Below are 18886 nucleotides of genomic sequence, written 5' to 3' on the forward strand. Positions count from 1 at the left end.
TTGTTAATAAAAAGTTTGAAAACAAACAGCTCATCATTACACAGCTTTGAATATTGTCTTGGAGAGTGGGAGGCCTTGGAGTATATGCCATTAGTCGGAACATTCTTTAGAAATTACATCTGTAGCCACACAAAAGATGTTGGAGTGCAGACGAGGTCCAGGTCACAGAGAACAGGAAGGATGACGACCTCAAAAAGTCCCGGTGTAGAGGTGTCAAGGTGTAGCGATCCACCCACAAACATCTCATCGTTTGATGTCCTCCAAGAGCTTGACACACAACCAGTTGAAATATGACTCATGCAGTTAAATCAATGTTGCTCAGAATTTTGATGGTGGCTTATGAAGGGGCTATCAGGGTTTCTGTGGTTGGCTTTCTGTTCAGAAACTGTACCATCACCCATTTCGCTTTGAGCATGCAGTTTTGCATTTCTCAATCACAAGAAACTTGCCAAGGAAGCCAATTACATATACATTTTTCATAACTGCCAACTTTCAGACAGGAATTGAAGATCTTTTCTTGGGTGTGCTGGTGTCTCTAAAAGGCTTTGTAACAAGCTTAACCAACAAGGCTTAATTGGTCAACCACCTTCAATAAGTTTTGACAATGCTGGTCCACCAGTTAGACTAGCACCAAACATTTACTAACTGGCCTGGACCAACATGGAAACTCATACAGGGCAGTCTTGTTCTTAAACACACAACTTTCCCTCAGTTTTGCGCCTTTGAATTTGGGTCATCTTCTCTCTGGCTTAAACCAACTGTTGCCCTTGAGATAAACAGCCAAACTGGCCTGGATTTTTGAGGGCACAAAGTTGGCTAATCTTCCAGTGCTCAACTGGCTTAGCTTTGACCAGCTTCCCAGGCTGGAACCGAAGCCTCGGGCAACAGAGTTGAAGTTCTTCCAGTTGGAGAGAGCTGGAGGAATAATTTAGATAGAGCACGTAAGCCATGCACATTAGTTTCAGATCACTTGCATCCAGTTTTGGTGTGTGTGTGTGTGTGTGTGTGTGTGCGCCAAGCCGTTGGATTTCTGGCTGTGAAACCTATCCTTATGAGACGCAGCCTTGTTCTTTGAAAGCTGTGTTCAAAATAAGCTGCATCTGTAAAGACTAGAGCTGAATACAGTATTGGAAGGCAGAGTTAAGTGGTAAGGACATCTCTGGAGGGTGACGTTTGGTTTTGCTCTTCTACGCTGGACTACAAGTTTCTGTTTCAAAGGTCAAAGCAGTCAGACAAGTGGTGTAGACTATTCCTGTCTGTCCCATATGCTAACACTGTGGATTTATAATTATCTCAGTGCCAGCCATTACCCTACAGACACACACACATACTGACATACCACATCCACACACCTGTAGATCATGTGCACTCACTGTCTTGTGCTCCTTGACATTTCTAAATATATACCCAAACAAGTCCAACCCCCACCATATTCCATTTCATATTGTTGTTATATGCCACTAAATAAGAGATAATGCACAATAAGCTGGATCTTATCACATGAACATGGGGTTTATTTTACAATAATGCTGGCTGAATGTACATTAGCCTGCATATTAAATGGATACTAAATATATTGACATGAAATATTGATTTTAATTTAAATTTTATTAGTAAGTTAAAAATAAGTATATGTAAGCTAAGTACACACACTTAACACTATGCCCTAATCAAGCACATACGATATCACATGTTCATTATATACAGCTAATTATACACCCTAACCATACCATTAATAAATCTTTTTAATAACAGTATCTAGCTCACTTCTGGGCACAGTTTTGTTTTTGATTAGCCTATCATTAATATAGACTTACACTAACCCTACATCCTGGAGGTTTCGTTGTTGGTGCGGCTATCATTATTAGGATTCTCCATAAACATAATGATTTCTATACTGTACAAACTATAGATTCTATCCCCTAACCCTACCCCTAAACCTAACCCTCACAAAAAACTTTCTGCATTTTTACATTTTCAATAAAACATCGTTTAGTAAGTTTTTTTGAAGCTATTGAAATTATGGGGACAGTAGAAATTTCCTCATAAACCACATTTATAGCATAATACTCTTGTAATTACCAGTAACCTAAAAAAAGTACTTGTAAACCAGTTAAACCTGCCCACACACACATACCCACACACACTCTGTCTGTACAGTGGTGGTGCAGACTGAGTCAGCTTCTATGCTGTCTTTCTCTCTACCATTGCTTTGTAAACAAACACTCTGATTAAGCAAGGCCTCTCCAGCCAGACACTTACCTATTATACAGGCCAGTCTGTGCACTTCCTTTACAACCTCTTAACTGGCAGTGTGTGCCAACCCTTCATTACTTTCACTGTAGCCCCTTTGTCCAGTGCATTGACAGGCTATCTATGTGTACAGTAGTTGTCACATTACCAATTTTTCTTTCAGTTTCTTTTTCTTGTGCTTGCCAAGGCAAAGCTCACTCTTATTGCTCATACATAGAGTTAATGCTGTTTCAAAACCTTTTGACCCCAAGTATAAAATGTTGGCATGTAATGCTTCCACACCATTTGTGCTACAGATGTGAGAGATGCATCAGATCAAGAGGTTTGTTGAGAAGAGGTGTTATTACTTTGCTAAGCAATCAAACTTAAATCCAATTTAACTTTAGACTTACTTTGAAGGAGTGACACGAGCCATATCTAGAGACCAGAATATTATGGAGAAAGTAGGGATGCACCGTTACCACTTTTTCCGATATCGGAAATCTCAGTATCGGACGATACCGATCCCAAGCCAATACCAGTGTTGTTGATTTTTTTGCTTAATCAGATTAGAATATTTTTACATTATTGTGTGGAACTAATTGGGAATACTCTTTAATATGTAAAGAAACCAAACTGCTAACTACACATTATTTTATTATAAATTCATAGCTTATGAAAAACTTTATTGTTAACTAGTATACTGGATAATGTAGCAGGAAAATTAACAGTAATTCCAGTCTTCAAGTCTTCAGTAGAAAAGAAACCAGTGTTTTATTTTTGCCTTTTTTTTTCTCCAAAAAAAATGTTTCAACGTGTATCTGGACTTTAAAGGATTCAGATGTCTTTTTTGTTCAATTTAGTTGTAAGACATCAGTCCAATTTTCATTCACGCAGTTATTTTTTGGAATCCATTCAACTTAAATATTGTTATAAATTGTAAACAAATACTAATGATGACAATAATAATATTAATACATTTTTATTAATATAATTTTTATTGACTTTTAATTTGAATTTTAAATACAACAGTTATATATTTATCTGGTGCACTTTTTAAACCCTCACACTTTTATTTTGACATTTGGAACTCCCCAGGATGTCCTGTAAGAATGTCTGTTTGTAGAAAAGTTCACAGTAGTTTAATCTGCTTCTTATTCAAATTCTGGTAAAATGCACCTCCAGTGGCCGTTCTAAATGCATATTATAAGTGAACCGAACTATTGAGCATCTACATCTGAGATGCTGTTCTTGAGTAGCCCTCAAATATTACACGCTGCTGTGAAGCTAAAAATAGCCGTGAGTGCATCACCACGTTCATGAGTTTGTGTCAACAGAGCAGCACCATTCACTAACGAGCTGGCGCTGCACATACTATATATTAACTTACTAAACACAGCCTTTTGTGATTCAAAGTGCTATCGGAAGTCTTAAAGTGGCTTTGAATAAAATGCACGAGTCATATGAACTGCTTTAATGGTGTTTTTATGGTTCTTTTATGTAATTTTTGGAGCTAGACAGTAACAAGCATGACTAACACACAGTATTGGATTTGGATCGGGTTCATCGGACCGATACCTGATCAGTCTAAAAGCTTCAGTATCGGAGCCGATATCGATCCAGGTATCGGATCGGTGCATCCCTAGTGAAAAGTCTCAGAAAGTCCAGTTTTCCTTCTGTTGAGATTAAAGTTATTCTAAGCTGTTTGGTGTAAAATGGATTACTTGAATAACTGTAAGGAGATTTTCAGTCTGCGAGGACTATGGGGCAGTGGTGGCTCAGTGGTTGAGGCTCAGGGTTACTGACCAGAAGGTTGGGGGTTCAAGCCCCAGAACCACCAAGATGCCACTGTTGGGCCCTTGAGCAAGGCACTTAACTCCAGGTTGCTCCGGGGGGATTGTCCCTGTAATAAGTGCACTGTAAGTCGCTTTGGATAAAAAGCGCCTGCCAAATGCATAAATGTACTACAGGGCCTCATATTGAGCATTTTACTTGCTGATAAAGCACCTCAGGATCCTGCTGCTACCGGTTTATTTCTCTCTCTCATCTGTTCTTCATTAGTCTCTGAGGGAAAAACAGATGTTATCCACGTAGAGCTCCCATAGTTAGTGCTGAATGATTAATGATTAAAACTGCATGGCTTTCCTGATTATAGATTCTACTGAAAATGTAAAACATGAATAAACTATAAAATGTTAATTACAGTCTGATCACAGTAATAACATTTTTACAGAATAATGCATTTAGGATCAAATGTCTGACTTGTTATACTAAGGATACATATAGTAAAATGTATCAATTTAACACTAACTACTTATATTTATATTAAGGAAATAAGCATTAGTTGTTCAGTAATTGTTGCATATGTACTATATTTGAGAAAAATGGGGGATCTCATATTTAGTGGCACATATACAGTCGAAGTCAGAAGTTTACATACACCTTAGACAAATACACTTAAACTCAGTTTTTCGTGAATTAGGATCACTACTGTGAAATGTCAGAATAATAGTAAAGATAATTTTTTACTTCAGCTTTTATTTCTTTCATCACATTCCCAGTGGGTCAGAAGTTTACCTACACTTTGTTAGTATATGGTAGCATTGCCTTTAAATTGCTTAACTTGTGTAAAACATTTTGGATATCCTTTCACAAGCTTCTCACAATAAGTTGCTGAAATTTTGGCCCATTCCTCCAGACAGAACTGACGTAACTGATTCAAGTTTGTAGGCCTCCTTGCTCGCACATGCTTTTTCAGTTCTGCCAACAAATATTATATTGGACTGAGGTCCGGGCTTTGTGATGGCTCTCCAATACCTTGACTTTGTTGTCCTTAAGCCATTTTCCCACAACTTTAGAGGTATGCTTGGGGTCATTGTCCAATTGGAAGACCCATTTGCGACCGAGCTTTAACTTCTTGGCTGATGTCTTGAGATGTTGATTCAATATATGGACATAATGTTCCTTCCTTATGATTTCATCTTTTTGTGAAATGCACCAGTCTGTCCTGCAGCAAAGCACCACCACAATATGATACTGCCACCCCCATGCTTCACGGTTGGGAAGGTGTTCTTCGGCTCAAGCCTCACCCTTTTTCCTCCAAACATAACGATGGTCATTATGGCCATATTCGATAGTTACATTTTTGTTTCATCAGACCAGAGGACATTTCTCAAAAAAGGAAGTGCTTTTTTAGGTTGGTTTTGGAGCAGTGGCTCCTTTCTTTCTGAGCATCCTTTTCAGGTAATCTCGATACAGGACTCGTTTTACTGTGGATATAGATACTTGTCTATTTGTTTCATCCAGCATCTTCACAAGGTCCTTTACAAACAACGTTCATCTCTAGGAGACAGAATGCTTCTGCTTCCTGAGCGGTATGATGGCTGTGTGGTCCCATGGTGTTTTTACTATTGTTTGTACAGATGAATGTGGTACCTTCAGGCATTTGGAAATTGCTGCCAAGGATGAACCAGACTTGTGGAGATCTTGGCTGATTTCTTTAGATTTTTCCATGATGTCAAGCAAAGAGGCACTTAGTTTGAAGATTGGCCTTAAAATAAAGCCACAGATACACCTCCAATTTACTCCAATTAGCCAATAATCAGAAGCTAATACGCGAATTGCCTAAAGGCTTGACATAATTTTCTGTAATTTTCCAAGCTGCTTATAGGCACAGTTAACTAAGTGTATGTAAACTTCTGACCAACTGGAATTGTGATAGTTAAAAGTGAAACAATCTGTCGGTAAACAGTTGTTGGAAAAATTACTCATGTCGTGCACAAAGTAGATGTCCTAAAAGACCAAAGAAACATAATTAAATAATTAAAGCGCAAGGAATTATGGTTTTTCCTCATAGCCTTAATTTTGTACTCAACCTTTTGTGTTATTACATTTAACATCTTATGGCTATAGATATTTAAGATAAATAAGTTCAATGAACATACTGTAGATGTTTGAGTTATGAGCCGAAAACATTGCAAGTAATGCTTAATTAAGACAATCTGATTTTTCCAGTAATGACAACATTAGGGTTTAAAGTGCAGTTTGGGTTATTGGGTTTCACTTCCACATGGACACTTTAAAAGGTGTATTCTTATAATTTTTTGTTTTACGTATACAAAATATTCAGACTGACCATCGATAATTCAGTCAGTCCTGTGTCTAAAACTTGTCATTGCCACCTTGATAACAGTTTATTTTCTTAAGCACTTTAGAGAATCTACACAGTTTTATTCTGGCATGGCGATCATAACAAACACAGAGTATTGTGTGGTTGCGCTGGCTTGTGGGGTTTCAAGGACTGAGTGTTTCGTGCTAATAAATTAGTGACACTGATGCTTTAGGCATGTGGCCTATCAGGTCAGACCACATTATCTTCATGGTTTTTAACACTAAGTGCAGCCTGCTTAAAGGTATTGTGCAGTTCAGTGGAGTGTAACTATTTGCAAGAACCGGCTAGGCAATATAAATAATAGTTTAATGAAAAACTGAACCAAAAACACACAAACATAAACACACAGAGCAGCTGCATGTAATTCTCTCTCTCTCTCGAACCGTTGTCACCGGCGGCATTTATCCCTTGCACGCCCCCATCAGGCTGATTGGATTGTTCCAGCCCGGCCCCGCCCTCCTACGCTCTACACTCCTCCTGGCATTTCCTCAGGCCGGGGAGCCCCCGACATTATGTACACCCCCTTCTCCGGGGGTGGCGTGCATTGCATCATCCCTGCCTTGCTCGACCTGGGAGGAGGCAGGAGGGTAAAAACAAAACAAAATTGGCGAGGGATAAAGGCCAACAAGGAGTGACAGAGAGAGAGAGAGAGAGAGAGAGATGGGAGAGAGGGGAAAAAAAACTCACTCACCGGTTCTCTGATGCGCCGTCACGTGGTCCCCAATCACTCCTCCACTCTCTCAGGCAGACACCAGCCGCTCCTCCCTGGGCGGACCGGAGTCAGTCCGACCCCCAGCAGACAGAACGCTCCTCCGTGTTCTCGGCGACCCGTGGGGACTCTCCTCCGCCCCTGGCAGCGGCCCTACTTCTCCAGGCGGTCAGGGAGTCGCTACCCTCCTCCCCTCGTGGACAGCGGTCCTCTCAACCCCTCCGCGTTTCTGGGGACGGCAGGGCACTCCTCCGCCCCTGGCAGTGGCTCCTTCGCTCCAGGCAGTCGGGGAGTCCAGTCCCCACTCGCTGCGTGGACGGCGGCCGTTCTCCGCATCTGGGCGGTCAGGCTAATACTGTATAAGGGAGACCAGGGCTTTTTACGCCAGTGAGTATTTCAAGTTTCAGTAAGTCAGTACTTTCAAAGTCTTTGTTACAAAAAAAGCTTTGAACATTTTCACAATTTTTGCCCAGAAACAAAGATATAGTTCACTGAACACATGTTGACTCTATAGCAGGGTATGCTGTCAGAATACAGTCAGAATACATGAGGTAAGTTGTCACAATGGAACCAGCAAATTCATCATCATTTTAATTAACACTTATCTCAAACACAATAAATTAAACAATATTTATAATACAGCATTGCTGGTATTTTCCCACATCATAATGATCTGAGCTAACCTTTGATGTTCCCCTCTGAGTTGTGGCTAGACTAACGTTTGGGTGGTATTGTGATTTTGTTGTGTTAAGAGCCCCACATGCCCTGCTGCTATTCTTAGAGTGAAGAGGCAGTAAAAGTTTCCATGTATGTCCCTCTGTAAAAACAGTTAAAACAACAGGAAGTGCTGGCCAATGCAAGAGCTTTGCTGAGTCTCTGTCAATGTAAAGATGTTTCCCTTCATCCTAGTGGATGCTGGGTGTCACTGAAGCGTCACTTGACATTTTAAATATGGGAAACTGATTATACATTTACATTCATATGAATTATATAAATCAGATTTTTAATCCTAAATTACATGAAAATTAGGAAAAATAAAAATGCATTTAATAGTATCATAATACTAATATATTAACAGTAATATATTAGTATAATATTAGTCATTAAACAACATGAATATAATAAAATCAAATAAATTATAATTAATGATTTATACATTTTATTTTTATATAACTTATAAAAATATATGGTTTTATATATGTATGTACACTGGCAGCCAAAAATGTGGCATAATGTACAGATTTTGCCCTTATGGAAAGAAAATGGTACTTTTATTCACATAAAAGTGTCATTCGACTGATCACAATGTATAGTCAGGACATTAATAACGTGGAAAATTTCTATTCCGATTTAAAAAAAAAAAAAAAAAAGAGGACTTCTTAAACTACTTCAAAGAGTTCTCATCAAAAAATCCTCCACGTGCAGCAATGACAGATTTGCAGATCCTTGGCATTCTAGCTGTCAGTTTGTCCAGATACTCAGGTGACATTTCACCCCACACTTCCTGTAGCACTTGCCATAGATGTGACCGTCTTATCGGGCACTTCTCACGCACCTTACAGTCTAGCTGATCCCACAAAAGCTCAATGGGGTTAAGATCCGTAACACACTTTTCCAATTATCTGTTGTCCAATGTCTGTTTCTTTGCCCACTCTAACCTTTTATTTTAATTTTTCTGTTTCAAAAGTGGCTTTTTCTTTGCAATTCTTCCCATAAGACCTGCACCCCTGAGTCTTCTCTTTATATTGTACATGAAACTGGTGTTTAGCGGGTAGAATTCAATGAAGCTGTCAGCGGAGGACATGTGAGGCGTCTATTTCTCAAACTAGAGACTCTGATGTACTTATCCTCTTGTTTAGTTGCACATCTGGTCTTCCACATCTCTTTCTGTCCTTGTTAGAGACAGTTGTCCTTTGTCTTTGAAGACTGTAGTTACACCTTTGTATGAAATCTTCAGTTTTTTGGCAATTTCAAGCATTGTATAGCTTTCATTCCTCAAAACAATGATTGACTGACGAGTTTCTAGAGAAATAATTAATGTGAATTAAATATATATATATATATAGACTGACATGTCTTATATATATATATTTAATTAATAAAATTACATTATTTATCATTACAAAATTATAAATATAAAATAACATTACTATTATTTATAATTTATATATATTTACAGAAATCATATAGTAAATTATATAAATTATAATATACATTTATACAGTAATAATAAATATTAATGTATAAATGTATATTATAATTTATATAATTTACTATATGATTTCTGTAAATATATATAAATTATAAATAATAGTAATGTTATTTTATATTTATAATTTTGTAATGATAAATAATGTAATTTAGATCAATTATAATTCATGGATACATTTATATTTATTATACATATAAAACTGTGTTTATTATTATTAAATCCATAAATGTATAAATAATACATATAATTTCTAGATAATTTATACTATAATTGATCATACATTCATTATATTCATACTGTGTAATGACTAATATTATACTAATATATTACATATATTATATTTTTATATGAAATATTATTATTAAATGTGTTTTTATTTTTCCTTATTTGCTTGTCATTTAGAATAAAAGCATCTGTTTAAAAATGTATTTAAATGTACATTTATTATAAATTATATAATATACATTCAGTTATATTATATTCATATTGTATGATATTGAGAATGCAGGCATTTTATCAACAAAAAACTGGCTGAAAGAAATTCTAGTCTCGAGTTATAAAACTAGTTATATAAAACTATAAATCTAGACTATAAACTCAACCCATATGTTCTGTTTTATTTTTTACATGTTATCTTAGTGAATTTTACATTGCATTACCTTGTGTTAATAGATTCACATACATTTGTTACATTTTCACGTACATAAATAACAAAAACGGATTAATACTTAATAAATATAGAGTTAAGGCTCTAACCTCAATCCATTGTTTTCTATTTATAAAAAGAAAAAGAAAAAAACAAGAAGATATTTAGCATTTTTAAAAGGACAGTACAGCCTATTATACACAAAACATATGAGTTATTGCAAATGTGGCTCAGAAAAGTAATTTGTGTTGTAGTGTAGTGAAAATCAGCCCTGCCACTTTAAGGATCTGCCACCAAACCTAAACCTGAAAAGGTACAATGGCTCTTGTTAAAGAGCACATGGTGAGGTGTCGCAGGTGTGGGATGCAGTTGTTTGCAGTGCTGGTGCATGGAGAATGTTTGCCATTGTGTACATGTGATGTGAGTAACAGGAATGTCATCAGAGGAGTGAGGACTAAACAAAGAGGGACTGATAAACAGCAGTGAGCACCACAAAGTGTAGCCAGGATTATTGGCAGGACAAAGCTACCAGACTGACAACTTGAGTTTTGTGTGGAGAGGCGTTAGATCGTTCAATTGCTCTACGACCAAGTTTAAATGGAGCCAAGCATCTGAAGTTGAGGTCTTCTGACCTGCCCAGACTCCCTTGTTTCACTCTCCCTCTGCTGTCCTGCAGCAGTGCCACACAAACATCAAAGTGCATGCAGACATACTTCTGACCCAGCAGCACACACTCATTCTCTTACCCCAAGAACACCTGAACTCTCTCCCTTACATCCACATACACCCAACACACAAACATATACCCATGTGTTAAGGCGGTTTTGGTTTCTTGTTGTTTGACGTTTAATATGGTAATTTGAGACAATTTGTGTTTTGTTTTGATTTAATAGATTGTTTACTTTTTTGAATTGAATTGGTTAAATGTGATGTATACATTTGAGACATTATTTTGCTGTGATCGGTGGCATTAAAGAGCTATCCTGGGTTTAAGATCATTTCGACACGCTTAAACATGTCTGGTGCCCGAATTCAATAATTAAATTATTATTATTTAATTGAATTATTTATTTACATTTATTCTGGGGGCTGGCACCGTTACAGTGTGCAGTTACCATCATGACACTTGGTTTAATGTTTTGTTATCTAATGCAATCAGGGCTGGACTGGTAATCTGGCATACCGGGCATTTTCCCGGTGGGCCGATGCACTTTGGGGTCGATCAGGGGCGGACTGGCCTTGGGGAGAACCAAGCAGGCCCGGTGGATCGGCCATGAAACGGGCCGAATGGGCCTTGATAAGCTCAAATGAGCCGCCGCGGTATGCAGAACGGACCACGAAACGGCGCCACGATATGCAGAAAAAGACGGCAGTCCAGCCCTGAATGCAATGACATTGTGCCATTTTTAGGTGTGACTTAAGTGTCTAAAGCACTTTTCTAAATCAGTGAGTTTCTTTTTCTAAGCATCATTTCTATTTTGTTTCTTTCTGCAGTGAACGAGATCATAAGGAAGGATCTGACAGGAGTGCATGGCAGGGGTCAAACATAGAGGAAATGTCAAATCAGGAGGCTTTCAGGACCTCTGGAGTGTCTGCTGTGCCTCGGTGTATTGCAGAAAGCACCACACACAAAATCAGCAATGCTTCTGACTCGGTCAAATATCAATGCTTATCTCAGTGCCCTCTGGATTCCTGATGCAAACTGGAGCACAGACCACATTTAACCAAACATCCATCACAGTCAGTTTGTTGATGTGTAAATGGTATTGAATTTCCAAACTATTATGACTTTTGAAACCTTTCCAATGTTGATCTCATACGTCAGAGTTGTCAGAGACTTGATCCTTCATCAACAGTTTGGATTGGACAGGTGGAGTAAAGTCAGTTATTTCTTTCTTGTAGTCTTTTATTCCATTGCCTTTAGACTCACATAAATGACCTAAGATTAGTGTATTTGGAGCAATAACCTCATCATCTATGAGGCTAAATCTAAACCTAAACCATTGCTGTCTGTCATATTCTCCAAAACAAGCAGTTTGCATATACTTCCAAAGGGACAGTGGATACTTAGACTGCACCACTGCTAATGTTTGATGTCATTGCCTAAGAATAGGTTCATCTGTCGTTGTTTTTGTAGTCAAAATTATATTTTAAAATAAAAGCCTTATAATTAATATTAAATAGATAAAAGCACTGTTCTTGAAAGGATTTCTTAAAAACAGAGTATGCACTTCTTTTTAGTAAACTATTTGCCTTGTGTAAAGTTGTGCATCAAGATTTTGTTTATTTATTTTGTTTTAATTTTTTTGTGTGCAATCTTATCATGTAGATGGTGAGCAATTACAGCCAAGAAAAGCCAAAGAAGTGACATAATCTTTTTTTTTATGTAAATAGAAACATTTGAACATGTGTCATCATATGTGCCTTTGCTTTCAAAATTCAGTAATACTACCAAAACTGAACACAGAACCAGCATGCCAATAATGAACTGAAATACATAAATATTGTGTTAAGCTTCACTATATTTAGATTCTATACTCTTTGCCTTACCAATTTCAAGTTAAATCTATTTTCCATATGCACTCAAATAATAATAACAATAATAATTGTAAGATTTGCACATTCAAATTTCATAACAAAAGCCCATCGAATTGAACATATTAATCTGATTAGAATTGTAAAAATTAACATTTTAAGTTGTATTAATTTAATTTAAAATGTACATAAATTACAAAATTATTTATGTTGTGAAATTAAAATGTGTAAATCTTACAAACAGACAAAAATATTTGTTGAGTGTGTGTACAAGGGCAATAAACAAGAGTTATTTTGGTTTTTATTATGTCCCATAAAATGTTTTTTAGATCAGGTGCATAACATAACAGTCCTATATCATCTTGTGCTAATTGTTTTTTTTAACCATAACAGCTTTGCTTTTATGATATGCATAAATTGTATGAGTGTGTGTGTGTGTGTGTGTGTGTATATATATTTTATACAACAGACAAAATATATAAGTTGGCTGTGTATTTATGAGTAGATACACTCTGTATGCCTTTACAGCTACATACAATGTGTTTTGTTAGTTTTTGCATATTGAATGCACATTGACAAAAAAAAAAGAAAATGAATTTATGAAAGTAAACAAATTTGATAATCTAAAAAGCATCACCTTTAAAATAAACTCTGTGTAGAATGCAATTGTTCCTGCCCACATTTTAAAAAATGCATACGTAATTACGCAGAGTATATTTTTATATGTCTTATCAATTTTGGCTGAATAATTAAGAGTGGCGCAAATTAATAATTAATCATTTGTAAGTATTATCTCAAATACACATTGTAGAAAGAGTGATGCTTTTGTTTCCATGCAGCTATTCTTTTAGAGAACAGTGGGCATAAAAAAAATAACAGTGAGATTCACAATGTAAACCTTTATCTTTGCTGTAAATAGAGTGCCTTAAAAGTGTATAGAATGTTTCTATTTTGTTCTATAGAATCTTATAATAGTTGTAATTGTTAGAGAATATTTATATGAACTGAATCAGTTGTTCTCTTGCCATTTAATATCATCAATTATTATATTATAAGCAAGCCTCTGGGAATATATGAACTACCAAAGCATTTGCTGCCTGTAGACATTTTGCATTGTTTAATATTAATATAAGTTTGTCAATTCCAAAAGAGAGACCAATTATATTTTTATTTCTTAGCATGTTTTTGTTTTGAGCATGTCTACCCTAACATGTCTAGACATGTCCATGTTGTTTTTCAAATAAAGTGGGCCTAATAGCTGAGGACTTGAGCAATAAAACTGAAAGCTTTAAAGAGATTATTTCTGTTTTTGAGACTATTTTTATGATACGCTGTATTCTCTCACTGTTAGCTGCTCCCTCATATTCAAGACTTTCTCAATGTAGATTTTATTTTTCATATACAAATATAAAGACAATAAATAGAATAAGTCAACCTATTACAAAGATGGATGATGTTCAATTATAACATATATATAAATTATAACTTGCTTTAGGCTGCTATTGTTCATACTCGTTTTTCCATACTCGTACACATTTTTCAACCCCTGACAAACAATACAATGTTGCATTTTTCCAGACAATATTTCAGCAATTGTCAATTTGCCACACTTTACCTCCCCCCAGCCTGGGCAGATGGTGGTCTCCACGGGGTCTTTTCCCACTGAAAGAATAGGAGTTGGAAAAGAACGCCTTCCCCGATGTGTTTTATGGTGTTAAATGGTCCTAGCCGCTTTAACTCTATGCGAGAAACATAGAGAGAGAAATGGTGAGGCTGGCGAGGCCTTGGCATGTCACTTTGTTCCCCCTTTCGGGATGTCGTGAACCTAACAAGTTAATGATGATTTTTATGGGGCGTTGGGGAAGGGTAGATGCAGTCTCACATACATGGTTCAACGCATGGCGTGATTGAATAGGGACCCCTAGTTTCACTCCATTCGGCACAATGTCGACGTGAGCGTCAGACGTGGAACGTCTAGGAGGGAACGAGATGTTGCCCCCACCGGCCACGACGCTGAACCAAACCACTGTAATAGCCAAACCTTATTCTCAGTGCAAAACCTGAATGAATAGATGTACGATTCCCTCCTTTTATGCAGATTCTGTCTGCCAAATTCTCATTGGCCTATTCTCAAGTTCAGAGGTAACCGAGGCCTTCAAGAAAGTCCCCTAGTGTTGCTTCATTCGACAAAATGTCTCGTTCCCTGAGTTACAACAGTAACCTAGACGTTTTCTGTGATGGTTAATGCTTCTCTATGGAACAACTGTCCTCTTTATATCTCCAAACTAAACAGAATTACAGCAGTAATCATCCAGATATAGTACATCATTATAAGGCATTATAAGGCTTTTTATCCTCAGATTTGAAAAAAAATTAACAGAACTTAGGGCCTTTGATGGTATCGGGCCATATGGCCCTTGGTGACTTCACAACACTTTGCCCTCAGACAAATAAGCAGCTAATAGCTTTTCCTCATTTGCTAGGCAACAGCTTGTTTGGGCCCTAACTGGGGGTGAATGGTGTGAATGAACCCAGTGTTCAGGAAGTCGGTTGGAATGACATCACCAGCTTTGAGCAAAATAAATAAATAAAACAGCACGTGGGGCGTGACAGAGCACATATACCCCCCCACCCCCCACACACACATTTTTTGCTATTGCAGATATGCTATGAGTCATATGACCTTTATCTATGATTAGATAATCAAATACGATCTCATGCACAATGACCATGAAGGACCAGAGAACAAATAACAGGAATGTTTTCACTGGATGGGAATTTCATTCAACATAGTGTTTCAAACAATTCTTTCAACCCGGTTTTTCCTTGACATGTTTGAGTAAGATTGTGAACGATTGGAAAAGGGCCCAGTGAATGACTTAATCATACTAAGTGTGGAGAGTGTTTGATCTACAACACATCATGCAGTTTTGTACTGACATCATAATACAATAATTGGCGAAGAAGGTCAATTTTAATAAGTTCCTTATATTGAAACAATGAAGGACAGCTAATTATGATGACTTCAGATTGTGCTTGATGCCAAAACGTGACATGGATATTGTGCATAATAGATCTGGAAACATATTTCACTGTAATCTTGCTTTCAGGTGACTTTTCATGAATGCCAGTACATGTTAGCTCAGTGGTTCTCAACTGGTTTGGCTTCAGGACCCAGATTTGACATTGGAATTCAAGTGGCTACACAACAAATTGTGGCATTTTTGTGGTTGCATGTTCTTGGCAGCCTGTACAAAGCATATTGTGGTGGGGAAAAACAATGTTTATCCTTGTTGCATGTAAATAACTTGTATTTAATGTAGTATGAATCATATTGTCTTTACTTTGCATAGTTTTGTTCATGTTTTTGAGGATGAGAGCATGTCACAAGACATCTACATATTGGCATGCATAAACAATTATTTTGACTTTACACAGAAAAGATTAGTAAGTGATTTGATCCCACTAAAATCATGTTAACACTCATTATGTTTAAGTCTTATGAATAAACTTTTAAAACAGTGAATATTTTAACATTTTTAGATTGGCTCCCATTCACTTCCATTGTAAGTGCCAGATTCCATTGTAACCCAGATTTCTTGAGAAAAAAGAAAAGGAGAGACAGGTCAAAATAAATTTTTGTGGTAATCAAAATGATGCCACAAATGCTGTCAAATGAGTTGAACTTGAATTGAACCCGGAATATTTCTTTTATTTGACTAGATCTTACCAATTGACAGTTGATTTTGTGCCAAAATACCAGATTTGAATTGGATGCACAGCCCTTGACATCAACAAAGGAGGGTTTTCTCCTCTCTTTTGAAAGTTGATCATCTTATTTATCCATGAAATGTCCACCGTTTATTCTGTGTTCTGTGGTGTGGCAGTCTGCTTGCGTGGCAGTAATCACTGCAGACTTGCAGCTCGTGTAAAGAAGGCTTTATTTGAATAGAAATAACATCACCCCTGACTTACAGTAAATACTTGTTTTGATTGAATAAGGCAGCGTTTGTATGGTAGCAGGGACTACTTCATCATAGAGCATGAGACGTTAGTCACTTTCCCGGGGTTCAAGTATACCACTTATTACCTCATCAAAAAGCTAAAAACATTTATTAACACCGTCAAACTGAGAAAGACTCATCAGTGGCAGTTTACTATTGCTAATAGAGCTAGTAAACAACATGGTTCTTTAATTTGTCTTCCATTGGATTGTTATTTTTATTTTATTTTTTCTGGGCACATTTAAAATGCTTTTGTTACATTACAATAAATATGAAATTACAATGAAGGCCTGAAGAACAAAAAATCTATTCAACGATTCTAATTCAACCTATCCCATCATTATAATTGCATTCCTATATATACCCTATATAAAGAAAGGATCTAAAGGATATATATATATATATATATATATATATATATATATATATATATATATATATATATATATATATACTGTATATGTTCAATAATGATGAATGTGATTGTTTTGTGCTTTCGCCCCCTGGTGGCATAAAAGCAATGCTGCTTGACTGAGTCTTTAGATAATAATTGATAAAACAGTGACTGCAGCTACTACTGTTCTCCCTGTCTCTCCTTCACTACCTAGAAATTCTCATTTTGAGAAACGAATGACAAATTACTGCTTAGATTTATCCGTTAAAGGGATAGTTCACCCCAAAATAAAAATTCTCTCATCATTCACTCACCTGCACTCAATCCCAGATGTGTATTACTTTTTTTCCTCTGCAGAACACAAATGAAGATTTTTAGAAGAATATTTCAGCTCTGTTGGTCCATTTAATGCAAGTGAATGGTGATCAGAACTCAGATGGTCCAAAAATGACATAAAGGAGGCATAAAAGTAATCCACATGACTCCAGTGGTTAAATCCATGTCTTCAGAAGCAATATAATAGGTGTGGGTGAGAAACAGATCAAAACTTATGTCCTTATTATCAGTCACCACCATTGACCAGCCCCAAACCAGAATGTGGATTAATGTGAAAGTGAAAGTCACTTCAACACCAGCATGTGGAAGTGAAAATGTAGATTTACAGTTAAAGAAGGATCTGTTTCTCACCCACACCTTTCACCTCGCTTCAGAAGATATGGATTTACTTTTACTTGTATATTGCCTTTTCTGCCTTTTGAGTTCTGGTCACCATTCACTTGCATTGTGAGGACCAACAGAGCTGAAATATTCACAGTGTAGTGGTCTAAGCACATAACTGGTAATCTGATAATCAGAAGGTCGCTGGTTCGAGCCCCACAGCCTCCACCATTGTGTCCTTGAGCAAGGCACTTAACTCCAGGTTGCTCCGGGGGGGATTGTCCCTGTAATAAGTGCACTGTAAGTCGCTTTGGATAAAAGCGTCTACCAAATGCATAAATGTAAATGTAACTTGGCAATAAAGCTGATTCTGATCTGGAACGGGACGAGGGTGAGTAAACTTTTTTTTTAGGTGAACTGTTCCTTTAAGGATAGTTTTGTCCGATCTTAAGTCTCTAATTGTAATGTACAGGCAAAGATCCATTACTTTCTTTGAAACAGTAAAGGATGTGAATAACAATTGTCGATGCACTGAATTATAACAAGAGGATCCAATGCTATTCTCCATCTAAAACTGTTTTAAACAACATTTTTCTAATTCTTGTACAATGGTTTGTCAACTATTATTTATTCCTTAGATGCTTTTGACCTTTAAGTAGTTTACGAATGAATAAAAATAAAAATCATTGAACATACTATGAAATAAAATACTAATACAATATAATTTTAATGCATTGTATAAAAATACATTATATGGAATATTAATAAATATTATAATAGTAATACAATAAATATAATATTAATAGTAATATATATATATATACTGTATGTATTAGGCTTAAATATGAATTCATATTAATACAGTAAATATCACATTAATAGTAATCTAAACATATTATTGTATGGAATATTATTAAATATGATACTATTAATACAAATACCATACCAATGGTAACACATTAAAACGTTAATTGTATTGAATATTATTAAATATGATAATATTGATAAAATAATTATGATACTAAGGGTAAGATAAAAATGTGATTGTATGAAATATTATTCAATATGATAGTATTAATAAAATAAATATAGAAAAAACATTAATTACATGGAAGAAAAGTTTCAATGAAAGTGAATGGTGAGCGAAGACATATGGATTTGAAACCACATGAGGGTGATTAAATAATGACAGAATTTCCATTTTGGGGGGAACTATAAATTGAATACAGTTAACCTGTTATAATAATATTAAAAAAAATAGGTTAAATAATAATTGTAAATAATAAAAAAAGAAAAATGTAAAAAAATTATAAATTAAAATAGGTG

At 36.1% G+C, this 18886-nt stretch overlaps 1 protein-coding gene across 2 annotated transcripts in view; it reads left to right on the forward strand.

Annotated features, from left to right (window-relative positions):
- LOC127629256 (nuclear factor of activated T-cells, cytoplasmic 2-like) overlaps positions 1-14005 on the forward strand; it is a 50012-nt gene extending 36007 nt beyond the window's left edge. For both annotated transcript variants that reach the window (XM_052106404.1, XM_052106403.1), the window contains exon 10: positions 11465-14005. In XM_052106404.1, the coding sequence (XP_051962364.1) occupies positions 11465-11520 (56 nt within the window). In that variant the 3' untranslated portion in view covers positions 11521-14005. The remainder of the gene's footprint in view (positions 1-11464) is intronic.
- Positions 14006-18886: the final 4881 nt, after the last annotated feature.

The sequence above is a fragment of the Xyrauchen texanus genome, chromosome 35, assembly GCF_025860055.1.
Source record: "Xyrauchen texanus isolate HMW12.3.18 chromosome 35, RBS_HiC_50CHRs, whole genome shotgun sequence".
Classification (NCBI taxonomy): domain Eukaryota; kingdom Metazoa; phylum Chordata; class Actinopteri; order Cypriniformes; family Catostomidae; genus Xyrauchen; species Xyrauchen texanus.